The sequence below is a fragment of the Haliotis rubra genome, unplaced genomic scaffold, assembly GCF_003918875.1.
Source record: "Haliotis rubra isolate DU_JTF1 unplaced genomic scaffold, ASM391887v1 Scf972, whole genome shotgun sequence".
Taxonomy (NCBI): domain Eukaryota; kingdom Metazoa; phylum Mollusca; class Gastropoda; order Lepetellida; family Haliotidae; genus Haliotis; species Haliotis rubra.
In genome coordinates, this window is record NW_025767715.1 from 13,603 (window position 1) to 32,167 (window position 18,565).

Genomic DNA, 18,565 nt, shown 5'->3' on the forward strand with positions numbered 1-18,565 from the left:
AGTACACCATTGAAATAAACGTAAATGCAGTAGGAAATACATGCCATGACCGGATTTACGTATGTTTTCAGATATTTCCTAATTTCGGGCATATATTTCATATGAATCTATACTATTGAAACATATGCTCATCGTACATTTTCGTATGCACAAGTACCTCATTCATGTATGCCATGACCGGATTGTCAGGTATTTACAAACATGAATTGCAAAACAAATACCCCAGTAAATACATGATCATACAATATTTCCGATGCATTCCTTTGAATTTCAATGGGTGCTGACATTTCCGATTCCGAGTTTACTCAGGTTGGAAACATGTAAATTTTCAAATTTGCAAATTTTTACACACTTATAGATATTTATGTATCATACCGGATTTCGGGGGTATGTATATGAACGGTTCATACAATTTCATGTTACATGCGCTCAGGCAAGATGATCATTTGTTTCCATCATGTGAATTACTTGGTTCATGTAATTTCATTTTCACACATTTTAGTACGTTTGAAATCAACGTTCACGTGACCTCATTATTCTTACCATCACCTGACTAAGAAAGCAGTATTGCGCAAGCTAACATGGCTTATTAAGCTGCACTCGCTCTTGCTACCAGTATCAGTTACGCTTTGTCTGCGGTGTTGGCAAATCTTGTGAGTGGTGAACAAAAGGGCGATGAGCAGCCCCTTTGTCCTTGCAAGTGTCCCTAGCTGTCCCAACAGAATAGCACTTTATCTCTCATGGAGCACAGCCAAATACGCTACACGAACCAACTCGTAATTTCAGTCTGTTCAGCTGTCGCATCACTACTGTAAAATATTATTTGGCAGTACATAACTGGAATATTATTGCACTGCATGTGACCTTTCTTAATAGTCTCACAGTGCCACTATTGCCCACTCTCAAAACGTGAGTTATCTGTCCTTGGCGACCGCTATTAAAAACATAATGCGCATGTGCTGGTCAACGCGTATCTACTTCCGGGAAGTGTCGCGCCAGTGCGGCAAATGTCAAGAATGCCGTCAAAACAGCGATACTGTTGTATTTGTAGTAATCATTGTAAGAAATTTGCGAATGGCCGGAAGATCACTATGCACAGATTCCCTGCAGATATACGACTGAGAAGGGTTTGGATTCAAAGATGCAAGCTTGTCCGTTCCAACTTCAAATACACAAGAAATGACAGCACCAGATTATGCTCGGAACACTTTTACGGCGGGGAGGGACCGAGTAAGCTTCATCCTTTGCCAACTGTTTTCCCAAAGAAGACATTCAAACTTTCGGTAAGATTGTTTGTGAAAAAATTTAGCTTAAAAGCAGATGGTATTTCGTATTATCCATCAAAGTGATAAAGCAAGGCTTAGGAGGTTAGTCGTATCGTATCATGTAGACTAGTACACATACAGATCAAGAATTGAGATAAATTTGACTTTATTATGTGAATTCCAAATGAAATATGAAATAATTACGTGCATGTTATTAGAACAATATTGGTAAGTTGGTAACCTTATTCCTTTCAATGAATCCATCCAAACATTAGCATTGCAAAAAACGGTTTTAATTCCTTCATGTCATTATTATTTTCTAAATTCTGGAAAATTAGTTGACATTTTCCCCTGATTACTGCATACATTTCCAAAAATGACAGTTGATTGGTGATCATTTTATCTTCTTTTACAGAATGTGTCCCATCTTGTCCATGGAACTACATGTGAGACCGATTTGGATCATGGTCTTGGTGAGAACATGGATATTGATGATGTTAATGAGATTGCTTTGCATATGGAGGATACAAGTATGTGTGATGTGTCAGCAGAGAAATCAGATTCACCTGCAGGACTTTTATCAAGACTTGAACGTTCCCTTAGTCACCATGACTACTGTGGTTCCCAAATGTTGACCAGTCTCTCTGTGAATAAATGTACCCAAACATTTTCGGAACCTGTTACATCAGCTGGAACTCAGACATTTGACAATGAAATTATCTATTGCAATGCAAGCACTCAAACATATGATTCATTGATGCACAGTGTTGGTATTCAAGTTGACAAACCAACATTGACCTATGAGGATATCAGGTGCTCTGATGAAAGTGTTATGTTCTACACTGGAGTTCCAGATTCATCAACATTTGAGGCTTTGTTTGATGAAATGTATGATGATGAGCAGGTTTACTCTGACACATCTGATGGTGGGAGACCACATGCTTTGAGGCAGATAGATGAATTTTTCATGATTCTAATGAGATTGAGATTAGGACTGTTACTAGATGATTTGGCATACAGATTTAGAATTTCACGTGCAACATGCGGCAGACTCTGCAACAAGTGGTTTGACTATTTGTATGTTCAACTCTCGTTTTTGGTGCAATGGCCAAGTAGGGAGAATGTTAATGCAACAATGCCAGATTCATTTAGTACAAATTACCCAACCACTAGAGTTGTCGTAGATTGCACAGAGATATGGACAGAGACACCTAGTTCACTTCAGCTACAGTCACTTTTATACAGTGACTATAAGTCACATATGACCTACAAGGCTTTGATTGGGATAAGTCCAGCTGGTGTTGTAACATTTTCTTCAGATTTGTATTGTGGTAGTATCAGTGACAAACAGATCACCAAACTTAGTGGCCTTGTTGAATTGTGTGAGGAAGGTGATGCTATCATGGCAGACAAAGGTTTTCTCATCTCTGATTTTACTACACCTAGAGGTATTGATCTAATCATTCCCCCCATTTAAAACTAAAAAGCAACAAATGACTCAACATGAGGTGAATGTAACCAAGAAAATTGCCAGTTTGAGGATTCATGTTGAGCGGCAAATGGAACGAATTAAAAACTTTCGCATCTTACAAGGTACTATTCCCATCACAATGGCTTCCCAGGTAACAAAAATATGGCATATATGTGTTTGTTTGACAAATTTGCAACCACCTCTTGTTCTTAAATGATATAAATTTGAATGAATTTGTTCGGGGTTCGGAGTACATGTAACTTCAATGATTTGCAGATTATTTCTTGAAATGTTAGAAGACTTAAAAAAACTTAAACATAATGACTTGGTGAATTATTTTAGTTTGTTTGACATAGTCAGCCTTTTTTTTTAGACCTTCATTAGGCCTGCAACATATTTTTCAGACATTTTTCACTTTGGTCTCTTTGAAACGCTTAGGAATATTTTGATAACGGTCAGGTAACCCCCTGTTATTACAAGCTACTAATTATTACCTCAAGCCCTGTTCTGTTAGCTGTACTCACTCCACTGCAACTGGATTAACTACTACTATTAACTAACTTGTTAGGTCAGGTGTTGGTTGTGAGTAGGTGTCTAACAGAACTTATAGATAGGTATAGATAATAGAGCATCACTGCTCAGTGATCATTATTGATCAGTAGATGATCACTGTTGCTAATAATTGACAAAACAAATACGAAGATTCTATATTTATTTACATTCACAAATATATTAATTCCTGTCTTGACACATTGTCTGAATGCAGTGTCAGGTAAGTTGTTTTACACAACATCCGCATTGTCCATCATATGTACAATGACACACAGGTATATATTGTCAATAAGAACATTTACATTTTTTTACAAGAAACCTATTTTTTTTTGCTTTATCTGTAGTATGTGAATGCCATTAGAACATTACTATAAAGCTGACAAATTTGTAGCTTTATTGGTAGAGCATGTCATTCAACAAATGTAATATTGACAAATGTGTTAAATACTGAAATAATAGTGTGCTTGAAAATGTGCCTTTCTTTATTTTTATTATACAATGCACCAGTTATGAAAGGATGTGAACTGTGAACAGTTAACCTTAAAGGGAGATAATTTAGCAAAACTACTTTGTAGTGCGTTTTCAGTTGTGGCAGGTTTTAGTGATGCTCTAGGTATCCATATGCAAATACCAAATTGTGATGTTTCATATTATTAACGTTTGTCTTTACAACATATATACTGGTACAGAGGCCTCAATACTACAAGAAAGATTTCACTTGACTCTGTAGCACTGAATGGTTCAGGAAGTTCCATAAGTATATTATCTCTCTAGCTGTTAAACAGCTATCCATGTTGTTGAAAGTGAGTCAGTATTGATCTGCACACAGTTATCAGTTCACCAATAAAATAATTTTAGTGATCTGTTTGTGTTTTTGTTATATATACATATTTAAAAACACTACTAATTGATCTTCAAAGCTGATAATTATTATAAGCCATCAAATAAGATGGCAAAAGATTTTAAGAACATTTAGCATGCAGAATAAAGCACTTAAATACAAGGGATGAAGCAATTTAGTTACAGACAAGTCTGTTTCTTGTGTCATAGTGTAAGTGATTTCATGGTACTTGCTTTCACTGTAAATGTACAATAGGAAAAAATATTTATATTTGGTTATATTCAAGCACTTGAACCTACTCAGTGGATTGGTATTCTGCACATGCTACATTTAATTCAAACACTCTTTTGAGAACTTTAGGCAAACATTCTAGAAATATGCACTTGTCATTTTCACCTTGTGTATTCAAACACTTTTCAAGCAAGCATGAACTCTTTTTCATTAAACATTGCCATACTGTTTCAACAATGAATGTGAACTGGTCAGCACAGGCAATCACTGATACATTTATAGGAACACTTGAAATCTTATTTAATTATACAGTGGAATACCCCTTTTCACTCTTCTTGAGAATAATTCTGGAATTACATTAGTCAGGTAAAATTTGTTCAACTGGGGCAGCATGTCATTCCAGACTTTTTCATCAAATCTGATTCTGTCAACAGTCCACCCATTCAAAGTCCAAATCATGAAATCACACCACAGTCTTTCAGTAATAGCCATTTGACCCTGAATTTGGTAATAATATCTATGAGACCTTTTAAGACGAACACGGTCATTCTCATCTAGGGAACAGTAGAATCTAGGATCCTTGGCACACTCCTTGGGCTCCATCCATTTCCAGTCACAGCGTGCAGGACACTTTATCTCAAGAACACCACCAGTATGTCCATCATCAGTCTGTATCAAACCATCAGGGCTAGCACCAAGGTGTGGATACTTTGGATTAACAATAAGACCACATTGTTCCACACAGACACAGTTCTTGTTTGCTGTTTGATAGACCTTGCGTGCTGCAGGTTCATGACTGGTTCCCCATTTACAAAAAGTAACATCAGAAATGTCTCTGTAGCCACAAATATCTTTAAGAAGATTATCTGGCTTTGTGTCACTGCGCATCAACACAACATCTCCAAATTTAGAAGAAGTAAGTCTTTCACTTCTGGCAGCTAACCATAAGTCGTTTTTATGCTGACCTCCTGTTAATGTCTCGATACAATGGGCATCTTCCTCTGACACATGCATACAATCAAATAATACCTGCATTTTTTTGCTGACAATCAGTGGAATGAAGATCTACATGGTCACAATATGAAAAGGAAATGTTATGAAGGGGAGGCAGAGAGGGTTTCATGTTTGATGGCGTAGAAGTGTCTGCATAAAACTTTAACCAGGCAGCATTGGAATTCTTACTTTCAAGTTTCTGTTTAAATCTCTGACAGTTGACAATGGGTTTAATGTAAGCTGCTTTTTCATTACCAATCTTATCACACTTCTCTGAATTTGAACAATTTTCTATCACTGCTTTCCTTTCATGTAGAACAGAAGATGACTTTCTAAAATTAACATCTTGTGATCTTTTTGGACTAAGTTTCCTCTTGCGTGGGTTATTCCACTTGCATGGTTGGGATGTGCATGATGTAGTACCGGCTTTCCTCCTTGTTGTCACATCAACTAAACAGTGGCACAGTGCTGCAATGTGATTGCAAGCCTCACCAGCCCTGAAATATGTATATAAAAAATAAATAAATTAGGAACAAATCTCAAATTTTGTTTACATCATGATTATTTGAAATCTTTTCTTCATACTATTTACTAAGAAATGAATTCTCATGCTTATGAGTACAAATTATATGTTACACATATCCTGGGCACTTTTAAGGTTTGCTTGCCTTGAAATTTATATCTCCTGGTGGGGTGTGGCTGAAGAAATTCTTTATGGAGGGAGCAGAAATATAAGGTATAATATTAAATAAGAAAAAGACAAAGAAGGACCACTTACCCAGCTGCACAAGTGCAGTCTGCAGAGTGAATCTTGCCTGTAACCTTTGACAAACAAATCCATGCAATGTGGTCTGGGCATTCTTTCTTGTTGCTCGTAGGCAGTGATGGTATGACTTTGCATCGCACGATGGCATGGCTACATACGTCTGAGACGGGGCTAAACTCAAGTGAATGAACATGTCTGTCTTCAAAATATACGAAAGACTTATGCTGTGGCTTCACGTTCATGGTGAGAACAAAGTAGTTATAGACTTCGGTCTCTGAAAAATCAGGAATGGCACTAGTGTCCCGTATCCAGACTGTGAGATTCTGCGGATCAGGAATACTCTCGCCGAGGGGTGTTATCAACTTGTTATGAAGTGGTCGAGTCGGTAGATTTGCAAGCTTTGTCGCGCTTGCATTTGTTGGATAACAAAGTCTGCTTACCCCTTTCGCCCTCTCAACAAGCTCAGACTTCTTACCAGTAACATATTGGCCATGATCGCGGAGGTACGCTTTCAGCTCTGTAACTTTCATGACCTCTATCTCTCGGTCACCAAGCAACGTATCAACAGACGCCATTGTTGCTAAGTACGTCCCGGAAGTTGGAGGTGTTTCGCGCCGGAGTAAATAGGAAGGGAGATAACTCACGTTTTGAGAGAGGCCAATTTAACTTTGAAAGTTTGGGGACTTTCATGTATCCTCTCAGAGGGAGGACAATAATTTTACGATACTTTAACCCCTTTTGAGGAATGTCATTTTAAAGTACAACACGTAATGAGGTGGTGGTTAACCGTCATCGTCAATGTCATCATGCTCCTCCCCTCACCTACTGATATGCTTGATAAGACCTTCTATTTTGAGATTATGAGCTGGCAATCATCACCCGACGCGCAGGTCAAATAATATTGATATACTCATACAGGATATCTAACTTGCAGATTGATTCATTTTGCAATGGTGTATCCCTTTAATTTCAAAAAGTCAATTCGCTTGTGAGGAATGAAATGATTTGGAAATAGTTCAATCAATCTAGATACAACAGACTGACGCATAAAACCAACTATGATGCATTAACTGTATTAGATGCATTTGCTGATGCAACAGTTAATGATTTACCTGAAACCCTGTTGTTTTTCTGCATCTATTAGCATCTTTTGTCATTTGAACAACATTGATTTATCCCCGCATGTGTTTGTGACGTATGCCACCTGTGTGAATGCTTAAGCGAACATTACCCGTGTGAGCTTTGCTGAATACAAGGTATCATCACTATTCAGCTGTGATTCAAAGAGAACATGTTCGGGGCTATGTATCCTCAAAGGAGGTTAAAGTACTGTAAAAATTATTGTCCCTTCCTTGAGGAGGGATGGTAAGTCCCAAGTCTCAAAATGAATTTATACTTACACTACTTTTTAACCGCATGGTATATGTCATTTTAATTTATGGTGATATTGTCCAAAACTCGCTAACAGCTGAATGGATGGTGTAAAGAATCAGCTTGTGGTCCATGCAGGAAGCTTAAAATGTACCTGTGAGTCCCCATGGTCCCTAGTAGTGTGGTGATCTTCTCCTTCAGTTGTTGGCAAATTATAGCCTGTTTTTATTGTATTGTCACATATAATTATAATCTGTTTTAGATTTAATTGCTAGTTTTAGGAATTCGCCATTAATTACTATGTATAACAATTGAATTGTCATCGTCACGATATGGCTGGAATTATTGCCGATGTGACGATACATTTTAAATCACTCCACTCACTCCTCAATAGTACATCAAGAGATTTAACGCGACGATTCCATGTTATTGTGTCTGCTGAACGAATCTGACACCGAACGACCTCAGTATTTTACAACTTCAATTATTTAAGTCACCTGACAATCACGGTATACAAACTTACAATAATCTCTACTACCACTCACGCACAGCCACCGCCAACTAAGCACCCTCACACTTCAAACTAATAAAGTTACACTCAGTGAAAACTTTCTTGAAAACGGAAATGGGCAACTAGATATTATCATGGACAAAAGAGCTCACGTTAGTAAAGAACATAAAAGCATGTTACCTACATAATCAGCTAAACTGCATCTGTACACTAATCTGTTGAACCGACTCTAGAAAGAGCAGCTTTAATTACACGCTTTGCCTTTGATGTAGCTGATCTCATGACAAGCTCCACCCGTTCAGCCCCTGATTTCCACCTATATATACGGACAAAGACAGCGTTTGCTGAACGTCAAGCACTGTCCCATGTTCGTCGAGGCTACTGGTAATCAATTATCATATATTATATATCAACCGAATCTATATATGTCGTTAATTAGCTTTAGATATCAATACTTGCTAACCCTAAACAGCCCATTCACTATTTAGCTAAAATAAAATAACATGGGCAAGATCGCAGAAAATATATTTAAAAGTGTTTAACCCAGGGAATCTACAAACATGTCCATACTTCCTATTGAAAACCCATAACCCGCCAAAGTGCCTACTATAACTACTTACTTCAACAACCTCGTTTACTATTTAGCTAAAATAAATGAACATGGGCAAGATGACAGAAAATTGATAAATGTGGTACCCTTAAGGCAGAAGACTCTTACCCTGTTGCGCGAACAACCGGAGTTAACACTGATTTTCAGTGGTCTCCTCATTATGTCACCAAGTATTTTTTACTTTTTACACCCCCTGGAATATGTGTTGGTGGAAATTCAAAACTGATTAATCTGTGACGTTAACTTTGTAAATAATACGGATGAAACTTAAAAACATCTATATCACAATGTTTCAACAGAACGCAGTTCTTGAAGCAAGTGTTAGTCCTCGTCAACAGATGCAGTATCATGTCAGCTTCAAGCAGGGATCGGGTGGTCGGGCTCGCTGACTTGGTTGACACATGTCATCGGTTCCCAATTACGTAGATTGATGCTCATGTTGTTGATCAATGGATTGTCTGGTCAGACTCGATTATTTACAGACCGCCGCCATATAGCTGGAATATTGCTGAGTGCGACGTAAAGGCTAAAACTCACTCACTCACACCTCATCAGGTAGCAACGAATGAAACACAAAACCTACACAGTGGAATAAGTGAGTGAGTAATGTTTCAAACCGCTTTTAAGCAACGCTTAACGGCGTGGTAACTAAAAATAGGCTTCACAAATTCTACCCATGTGGGGAATCATACATTGTACAAAAACAGGTCTTCGGCGATGAGCATACACTTTAACCGCTGGACTTCCCCACCGAACCTCACAGCGTCAGACTCAACGCTAGACAATAATCAGTCTAAATACCATAATGAAACATATTACAATGGGCATGTAACGTAGAACAACAGATGGGTCAATGAAACGTGAAGTGATGACACTAGATGTCCGTGAAAACAATAATTATGTCCTGTTGCACCTGGAAGTATGTCACAATGTGTATTTACGGTCAAGCATGTCCTGCTTGACTGCATTGATTTTTCCATCACAAGGAATAAATATTTCAGTGTCAAAACTGAAGATACGTATGTCCCAAAAATTTTCAAAGTAAAATTTTAACTTACCAGATTTCTTAAACGTAGCATTTTTGTTATTTCAAATTTCGGCTAAAGTTTCCTTCAATCGCCAGCAGCTGAAGGGACGGTGTAAATCCAGCTAGGGTCCATGCAGTTAGCAATAGTAATGTAAGTCCCGATGGTCCCTAGTATGGTGATCAACCATTAGTTGCTGGTGATCTATAGCCCGTTTTTTGTCTCTGTGTTTTTTGTCTTTTGTTCTGTTGTCTCTAGTGACTTTTTTAATGATAGCGTACTTGTTTTAAGGTAAGAGCTGTGATAATCTAGTAATTTTACTGTCCTTCGATGACAGGTTTTTACGTTCTAAATTTATTGATTTTAATATTGATATAAATTAAATTGTTCTCGTCACGATATGGCTGCAATATTGCATATGTGACGCTCAATATCAACTTACTCACAATGTGTATTCGTTCTTTAACGCAGCAACATCTGAAGGTGTACGAATTTATAGATCATGCTTTATATGGACATGTTATGGAATGCACAAAATATCAATTCACTGCATTGTATCCTTAATGCAAAGCCGCTTTGAATTCTCTTTGAACATGCGTTTCATATTGTGTGTGATGATATTTAAATCAGTCAGTTTATTGTTGTTTTTTTCACGCCGTCAAACCCGAACGGAAACCATTTATATATGCATGGGAGCAGATACGGGTGAGTGTTTACTTTAAAGCCAATGCGATCGAAATAACGCGCCAGCACATCGGATAACTTGATCATTTACTCGACCTCTGTGGGAGAAGGAAGACGTGACGCGTTATATTCGTTATGGAGTGTGGATTAATTATTCTAATACTGAGGTTATCTTGTAACTCCAGCCTTGCCTTTAGTCAAGACAGGTTTTGGAAACAAGTGGGAACAAGCTTCACAAATGTCATAATAACAAGTGACATCCTATCTGAAGTTTCCAACATTCGAAGCGATGTTGCATGTGTGTCTCTGTGTCTTATGACCGAGGCGTGTGTGTCTGTGTTCTACAGACTACAACATCGACGGTGTCAGCTCCATGATGTGTTGTTCATGTCGCCCCTGGACGGACAAGAGGAGGCGGGAACAGTGTACTACAGCTTTACTTCAGGTACTTAATCCGATATTTTTCAGCACTTTTTGAAGCACATTGTTAGAGGGGTACACAAAGTTCTTTTGTCTTGATTTGACTACCAGTTATTGGACGTCTATTTGTGGGGAACCTACGTTGGCTGAGCGAGTTAGATCGCTGTCTGTGTGATAGTGATTAGGTGCCGAAGACCTAGTTTCGATGCCCCTCATAGGTACAATGTGTGAAGCCCATTTCTGGTGTCCCCGGCCGTGATAATGTTGGAATATTGCTAAAAGCGATGTGCAAAACAACACTCACTCCTCGAATCCCAGATGGGATTCTAGTAGTAGAATATGTACGTTAATGAGAAAGCTTGACATCAAATGTATGGTATGTAACGGTTACACTTCACCACTTTCTAGAAAGCAGTGTGTATTCATGCACTTCAGAATTTTTGCAATTTCGGTATTTCAGCCAGATGTCTGCACAAAGATTTGATTACGTTTAAACATATGTTTAATGTTATCAGTAGGGTAACCTGTGCATGAATATAATAGGCATTCCATAGGGTCACTTACAGATAAATATGCAACTAAAATGGTCAGGTACGAATAGATTCTCCCCTGTCTGTATGCGGTGCAGTCATAATTGACAATCGGGAAATACTAGGATTATGGAACACGCTTTAAGTCTGATGTCTGAAAAACACATTTAATTCATATATACTGAAAGGCAAAAGAAACGTCGTAATATTAGAAATGACATTTGAGTATCAATGGAGTATTTGAACCTATTTTTTTAAATATACACCAGAAGTCAAGTTTGAGGAAACATGAATCGTGGTCGTATAGCCTGCATTGCCCAATAAAGTATTGTTTGAGATTGAATTAGATGTTTTTGTTTTTTGGAGAGGGAAAAGTTCCCACAAACACAACATTGAAATCGAAATGCACGTGCATCATAAATGTATTCAGGCATAAATTGCCGGCTTGAATGGCAATCGTTCACTTGTTTTCTGAACACAGCAGCTATGACTAGGTTAACGAGAGATCAACCACAACAGGCTATTGCACGCTGGTCAACATGCTCGAGTCATTGCTAATGACTTCAGTTGCAGCGTACGAACGATAGAACGTCTTAGAGTGCGATACAACGCCACCAGCAGCACTGATGACCGTCCACGTAGTGGTCAACCCCGTGTAACAACACGTCGCCAGGATCGTCATATCGTCCATCAACACGTGTAAAGACCTATTCGCAAGGGCCAGAGAAACAGCTTGGGTGACCATAGGAAACCACCTGCGACCAGTCAGTGACCTACCATTCGGCGACGTCTCCAAGCCAGGAACCTGTTTTGTCGATGTCCTGCCAGGAGACCCATATTCACCAACGTCACCGCCGGGAACGTATCAAGTTGACACAACAGCGGCAAAACTGTCGTGGGGGACAATGGAGAGGGGTTATCTTCTCTGATGAAAGTCGGTACTGCATTTCAGTGGCGTATTATTTTTAAAAAATAGGTTCAAAGGTTCCATTGATACTTAAATGTCATTTCCAATATTACAACATTTCTTTTGACTTTCAGTATACATGAGCAAGAGCAAGTATTAGCTCTGAAATGTCTTGATAAAAAATAAAAATATAGAAGTTGTTATCCATAAACTGACTGGCTGACTGAGTTTTGTTTTACGCCGCTTTAGAAATAGGGTTCACACATTGTACCCATGTAGGCAATCGAACCCGTGTCTTCAGTGTGACGAGCAAACGATTTAACCACTAGGCTACCCCACCGTCCCTGTTATCCATAAAAACGTGTCAAGTTCTAAATGCCTTTCAAGAACAACTTAAGATCTTAAATTGCCCGTTGTCACTACCTGGCTGACTTCAGAATTGTCTGACTTGACTGGTCGCTGGCCTTGTGACTTAATGTATTAATGCCGGCTTTATAGAAATGGAAATATTTACGTATCATCTGTAAAAAATGTGAACTGCAATACCATATTTAGGCAAAATGTATAGGAAAGAATTTAAGAATGACATTTTTATGAAAACGTTTCAATCTTTTGGTGCGTTTTCGCGATAGCAAAAATCCTGTGTAAGTTACAACATTGCAAATTTCTTTTGTTTTGAGCTTTATTCCTTTGCTACAAGTGCATGATCATTTGTTAGGGCCAGTTTAAAACAGTTACTTGGAATAAAAAAGAATACGCGTTCTTTTTTCTTGTTTTATTTTCAATTTTGTTCACTTATTTATAGGTACAGTATGTACTCAGTGTGTGGCGTTGATAGATATAATTGTGCTGATATACAGGTTACTAAAACAATCAATGATATATTTCTATAGAAAAGTCTCTAAATGCCATCAGATAGCACCATAACTTCATAACTGTGTGTGTGTGTACGTACGTACGTATGTATATGTGTGTGGAGGTGGGTGGGGTGGGGTATACATTGTAATTGTATGAAATAAGGATAACACAGACAACCTTATCCACCCCTGTCACCATAGTGCTGGAAGAGTGCATGTAGAGATGACCAAAAGGAGAAGAATTTGTCAACACAAGATGAGGAATAAACATATTTTGTAATGTGATAATTAAGAATAAGCGTTCTTGATACAACGACATCCTAGTTATGGAACTGTTGCCATGACGTCACATTAACACTGTATATACATTATTAATATATTTGGTGTTTCTATGACTTCTGTTCGTTCTTAATTAGTACGGGGCGGTGGGGTATCCTAGTGGTTAAAGCGTTGGCTTGTCAAGCTGAAGACCCGGGTTCGATTCCCCACATGGGTAAAATGTGTGAAGCCCATTTCTGGTGTCCCCCGCCGTGATGTTGCTGGAATATTGCTAAAAGCGGCGTAAAACCAAACTCAGTCAGTCAGTCTTAATTAGTACGATTTAAGTATCAACTAAACCACCACAAGATAAATCTAACACGAGCTAAATTATAATTGTTCTTGTCTTTCACAGGTGCTTGTCCAACCGGCTACATCCACAACCGTCTCCTCAATGTCTGCTATCAACTTCATCTCGACAAGATCCTTTACGCTTACGGTCTTGCTGACTGTAGTTCAAGAGGAGAACACTTTCTTGTCATTGACAGTCCGGAAAAGCAGAGTCACTTTGTAAAGCAGGTCACAGCCTCTTCAGGTGGGAATTTAATCCTCTTGGCAGGGTGTGAGATGCAGTCTTCTGTTATTAAAAAGGAACCTTTCACATGTACCAATTTAATTGCTAAACACAAACTGCAATTACAATTATCGAGGCGTAATCCAAAAATAAACTGACTCAACACTATAAACAGAGTACGTTCAGTACAGCTTTACCATTGTTAAATTGATCGCGTACTAGTTTGACTTGGGCGATGAAAATGATTATTGTTTATGTTTAAATCAAATACGTGGATTTGCTCGTTTCCGGAGCAGAGCTTCAAAACAGTTTGGCATTTCTTGTTGCTAAGATCAATCTAGTAAATTCCTGGGGCCATGTGATGATTTGCTGTTGTTCTCTTTTTCCGCAAATATGACAGCTATAGAATTGTCCAGTTATATATATATGCTTTCGAGTCCATGAATTGTCAAACGTGCATACACATGACGTGGCATTCGAGAAATAAGTAATATTGGTTACTTGAAGGTGAATTAATTTGATCCACATTCCTTGACAGTGTCACCATTCACACAGGCATGGTTACTGCATGCAGTAAACACAAACTGTCTGATGTAGATGTCTCCTGGTGTGAAATGGTGGAGTAACTTACAAATTTGTTAAATTGTGTTATGTTATGCATACATGTCAAAATACCCTCAAACACTGTCGTGAAGTTAAAAGGACCCACGCATATACGAGATTTGACATAACCGTAAACATATAAACAACATAAGGAATGCCATGGGACAAAGCTTTTACTTTGAGACAAAAGTCAGTTTGACACATCAAACTTGGACACAATGGAGTCGTACTGTAGGCTGGTCAGAAGCAAGTAGAAACCAATATGTTTGACGTATATCTACTAACGGAATGTGTTACATATGATGTTGCAACATATTGTCAACCTACAATCATTCCTACGCGACAACCATTACAGATTTTGAAGCAAAAATTATAAGAAGCCTTTTTAGATCAGATGTAAAATCTAACATGGTGGCAACCAATCAAAATAATAATGTAATAGCGGTCAGGTTCAGACGAAGCGATATGGAATTGCGTACTCTACTAAATCGTGTGTGCACTGTTCATGTTAAATCCAAGATGGATGTCGGGAACCAGAACTCGGGAACCGGCAATCCCACAGAAAGCCAAACCATGACACTTCCGCCCCCAAATCTGTCAAGTTCCTGTACACAACACTGAGCATAACGTTCACGAATCGCGAATCTGAAGACAACTCCATTTCATTCCAGTCTCCATCGAAGGTGTCGTTGGGCAAACGGTGAAGTCGATGTAATGACTTCAAAATGGTACTGCTTTATGGTTGTTGAACACGAAGGGAGAGCACCTCGCAGCCGGTTTCGGATGCTTTGTACAGACAATCGACCCCTAAACAGCTCATTTCTGGTTCCTGTAACCGTCAAAAAACGATTAGGTTAAAATATCATAAAATTATTTTCCCCCTGAGAGGGACTTACTTTCAATGTCAATTTAGCTGAACCATACATTTTATTCGTTAGGTAGTATTTTTGTTATTTTAAAATTCGGCTAAATTTGCCTACAATCGCCGGCGACTGAAGGGATGGTGTTAATCCAGCTAGGGTCCATGCAGGTAGCAAAGGTACTGAAAGTCCCCATGCTCCCTAGTATGGTGATTTACCTCAGTTGTTGGCGATCTATAGCCTATTTGTATATTGTGTTGTCCTCTATAGTTAAAATGTTTTAGATTTAATTACTAGTTTACATTTATATCTGTGATATTCTAGTTGTTTACTGTCCTTCGTTGACAGGGGTTTATAATCTATCTTTAATTGTTGTTAATCTATAACTTGTTTTAGTCACGATAAGGCTGAAATATTGCCAAAGTGACTTTAAGTTTTAACTCACTCACTCACTCACTCACCAAAAAACGATTACGGAGGTGACGTAACGCAATTTGTCGTCACACGTGGTCGACCTGGCCCAGGGCGATCAGCAGTGGTGCCAGTTTGTTGCAGTCGAGTCTGAAAATCATAAACAGTTCGACGGTTGCACCCCATTGTCACTTATTGACCTTCCCGCTGCCAACATTTAGCTCAACTTGCGCTGCACATTTGAGAGGCGCGGCATAAGAACTGGCTGTTCTTGTTAGTGCCTTAAAGAGTTTTTTCAATTTGTACAGTTGATGAGAACATGTGCGATCGAATGCACGTGCAATGATAAGATCACGTGACCAGTGGCACGTGAAAAACACGTTTTAGCACTATTATGGGGTGTTTGGTTTGACTTTAATGTGCTGTGGTGACGTTTTTCTTGAGTCGATACTAGGGGATGTATATTATGGTACCCGAAAACTGTCTATTATAACAATTCATAGTTTTATTTACAAATATAAAGTGTGAAGTTTTCATTTTGACTCAGTATAGTATATATAAATACAAAGTACATATAAGATGGCTGCAACTTGTCTAACAGTTTATGTTTTTTATAAGGGATGATAATTTTGATACAAATTATTTATGAATTAATTATAATTTCTTTAGTGTCATTAGTTGAAAAAAATTTAACAGAATTTTGCAGACTTGAATACTTTGTTAGGGATGATGATAAATACATTTTTTCTAGCATGCCAAAGACTTGAACATTGAAAAATATAATGAAATTCATCAGCAATAGATGTAGATTGACAAAGTTTGCAAGTTCTATCACAGCGTTGTAAGTTATCCCAGCGGCCAGTTTATATTGGTAGATTGTGGTTAGATGTAATAAATCTTTATAATGGAATAGAGATTCGCTTTGAGGAAGATAGGAATGTGTCAAATAGTGGATTCTTTGTAAGGTATTGATAATAAAATCCTTTTGAGCTTAAAGCAACATCATTTCTCCACTTTTGAATAAATTGGTCTTTAAGTATTTAGTCCACCTGCGCAGCTAGACACTGGGTTGTATAAGAGGACGGGTTTTCAAATACATATGATAATCCGGTACCATCTAAAATATCTTTAACTTATACCAACCAAGGGCTTCCTAGTGGTTTTTTGCTTTCATTTTCCAAAATTAAATAATAATAATTATAAATAAAGTTGTGAGAGTTTAATGCCGCAGTGTACCCGTAGTAAAAATATAGAACCCCAGTGCAAGAGGATTCCTAGTCTTGATTGTCTTCAGAAGCAGAATACATTTGATGTAATAAAGGGCAAGAAAATTTACCACTGAAAATAAGTAATGACACCAGACGAATATTGACAATATGGCCTTTTCATTTTCCAAACTCTGTAGTGACATTATACTTTAATCCTTTCAGATACTAACACAACTAGCTACTTCATCGATGGATCAGATGCTGCAACTGAAGGGCAGTGGGTATACCACGACAGTCGACCAGTGACCTATTTCGCTTGGGCTCCAGGTCACCCGAAAAATGCCACAGCAGACAGAGACTACCTTGTGGCAAGCAAAGTGGACAATGCCTTTCGGTGGCAAGACAGGAAGATGTCGGAAACGAAGTTCTATATTTGCGAGAAAGATGTTTGATATAGCTGGGGGGATTTTCAATACTGGGTCGATACCGTGTTTCGTATACAGCACTTGCCTGAACCACATTAGATCGTCCATCATGAATATTTACCTTGATGTTTAGCTGCACCACTTTTCATTGGTAAAACACCTGATTGCTAATTAAGGACCGACGCTCTCTGTATCAAATGAATTGGAGATAAGTATGACGAATCATACTAATCAAACACGCATATTGTTATTTCGTGAGTCAATATGCTCCTTGATTAATAGACAAACATGAAGTCCTTGACACATCTGGGCGTGGGTAGATAAATTTGTTGCTGGTTAAAAGGAACCCTTGCGTCTTCTCAGTTCTGGATCTAAAACGAGGGATAACTGTTTCTGTAGGCACATGTACATGGGGTGTGTTAAAGGGGCTACTTGGTGATTCAATGTACATTATAGTTAATTGGCAGTGTGCTTCTTCGGGTGAAGGTAAATGTTGGAAAAGTTATGTGTTATGTTCAGTTGATACTACATAAGGCTTTTCATTCAAAGATACCCATAACTAATTCAGTCGATATCATCAGTATCTAATATGTATCAATATTATTACAAGCACGATGTGAGAGTGTACTAATATCTACAGAAATCATCACATGCAAAACTAGTGAGCACATCCTTTCTTTCAGCATTTGTCAGGCGAACTATTGATTTCAGCTGTCAGTTGTCCTCTATAATGTTTTAACCATTTTCGATTTTATTCTCTGGGAAATTGTGATTCATGATGACGGACTTGATTGAATGTGCTTTATCCTTTTATGTCATTTTGTTTACGTGTCAGACTTCTGAACTTGCCTTTGTCATTTGAACAACATTGATTTACCTCTTATGTGTTTGTGACTGATGCCAGCCCTGATTATGAATATTATTAGAACGATGATTTGAAAGTGTACTAATATCTCCAGTGATCATCACAGGCTAACTAGTGAGCGCATCCTTTCTTACAGCATCTATTGATTTCAGTAGTCAATTTTCCTCTATAATGTTTTAGGTCGGTGGGGTAGCCCAGTGGTTAAAGCGTTCGCTTGTCACGCCAAAGACCCGGGTTCGATTCCCAACGTGGGTACAATGTGTGAAGCCTATTTCTGGTGTCGCCCGCCGTGATATTGCTGGGACATTGCTAAAAGCGGCGAAAAAC

At 38.3% G+C, this 18,565-nt stretch overlaps 2 protein-coding genes and 1 long non-coding RNA gene across 3 annotated transcripts; 2 read left to right on the plus strand and 1 right to left on the minus strand.

The window, feature by feature from the left end:
- Positions 1 to 895: 895 nt before the first annotated feature.
- LOC124265345 lies at positions 896 to 4,151 on the plus strand. Its single transcript, XM_046700124.1, has 2 exons — positions 896 to 1,283; positions 1,681 to 4,151. The coding sequence occupies exons 1-2, from the start codon at positions 1,008 to 1,010 to the stop codon at positions 2,740 to 2,742; spliced, it is 1,338 nt and encodes a 445-aa protein (XP_046556080.1). The 5' UTR covers positions 896 to 1,007; the 3' UTR covers positions 2,743 to 4,151.
- Positions 3,435 to 6,380, minus strand: LOC124265346. The gene is made up of 2 exons (XR_006895432.1): positions 6,132 to 6,380; positions 3,435 to 5,850 (listed from the first exon to the last, which is right to left on the minus strand). It is a non-coding gene; the product is annotated as an uncharacterized LOC124265346 (long non-coding RNA).
- Positions 6,381 to 10,609: 4,229 nt separating this feature from the next.
- On the plus strand, positions 10,610 to 17,400 carry LOC124265343 (perlucin-like). The gene is made up of 3 exons (XM_046700122.1): positions 10,610 to 10,765; positions 13,708 to 13,887; positions 17,171 to 17,400. Exons 1-3 carry the CDS (start codon positions 10,636 to 10,638, stop codon positions 17,398 to 17,400), a joined length of 540 nt encoding a protein of 179 aa, XP_046556078.1. The 5' UTR covers positions 10,610 to 10,635.
- The last annotated feature ends 1,165 nt before the right edge of the window (positions 17,401 to 18,565 follow it).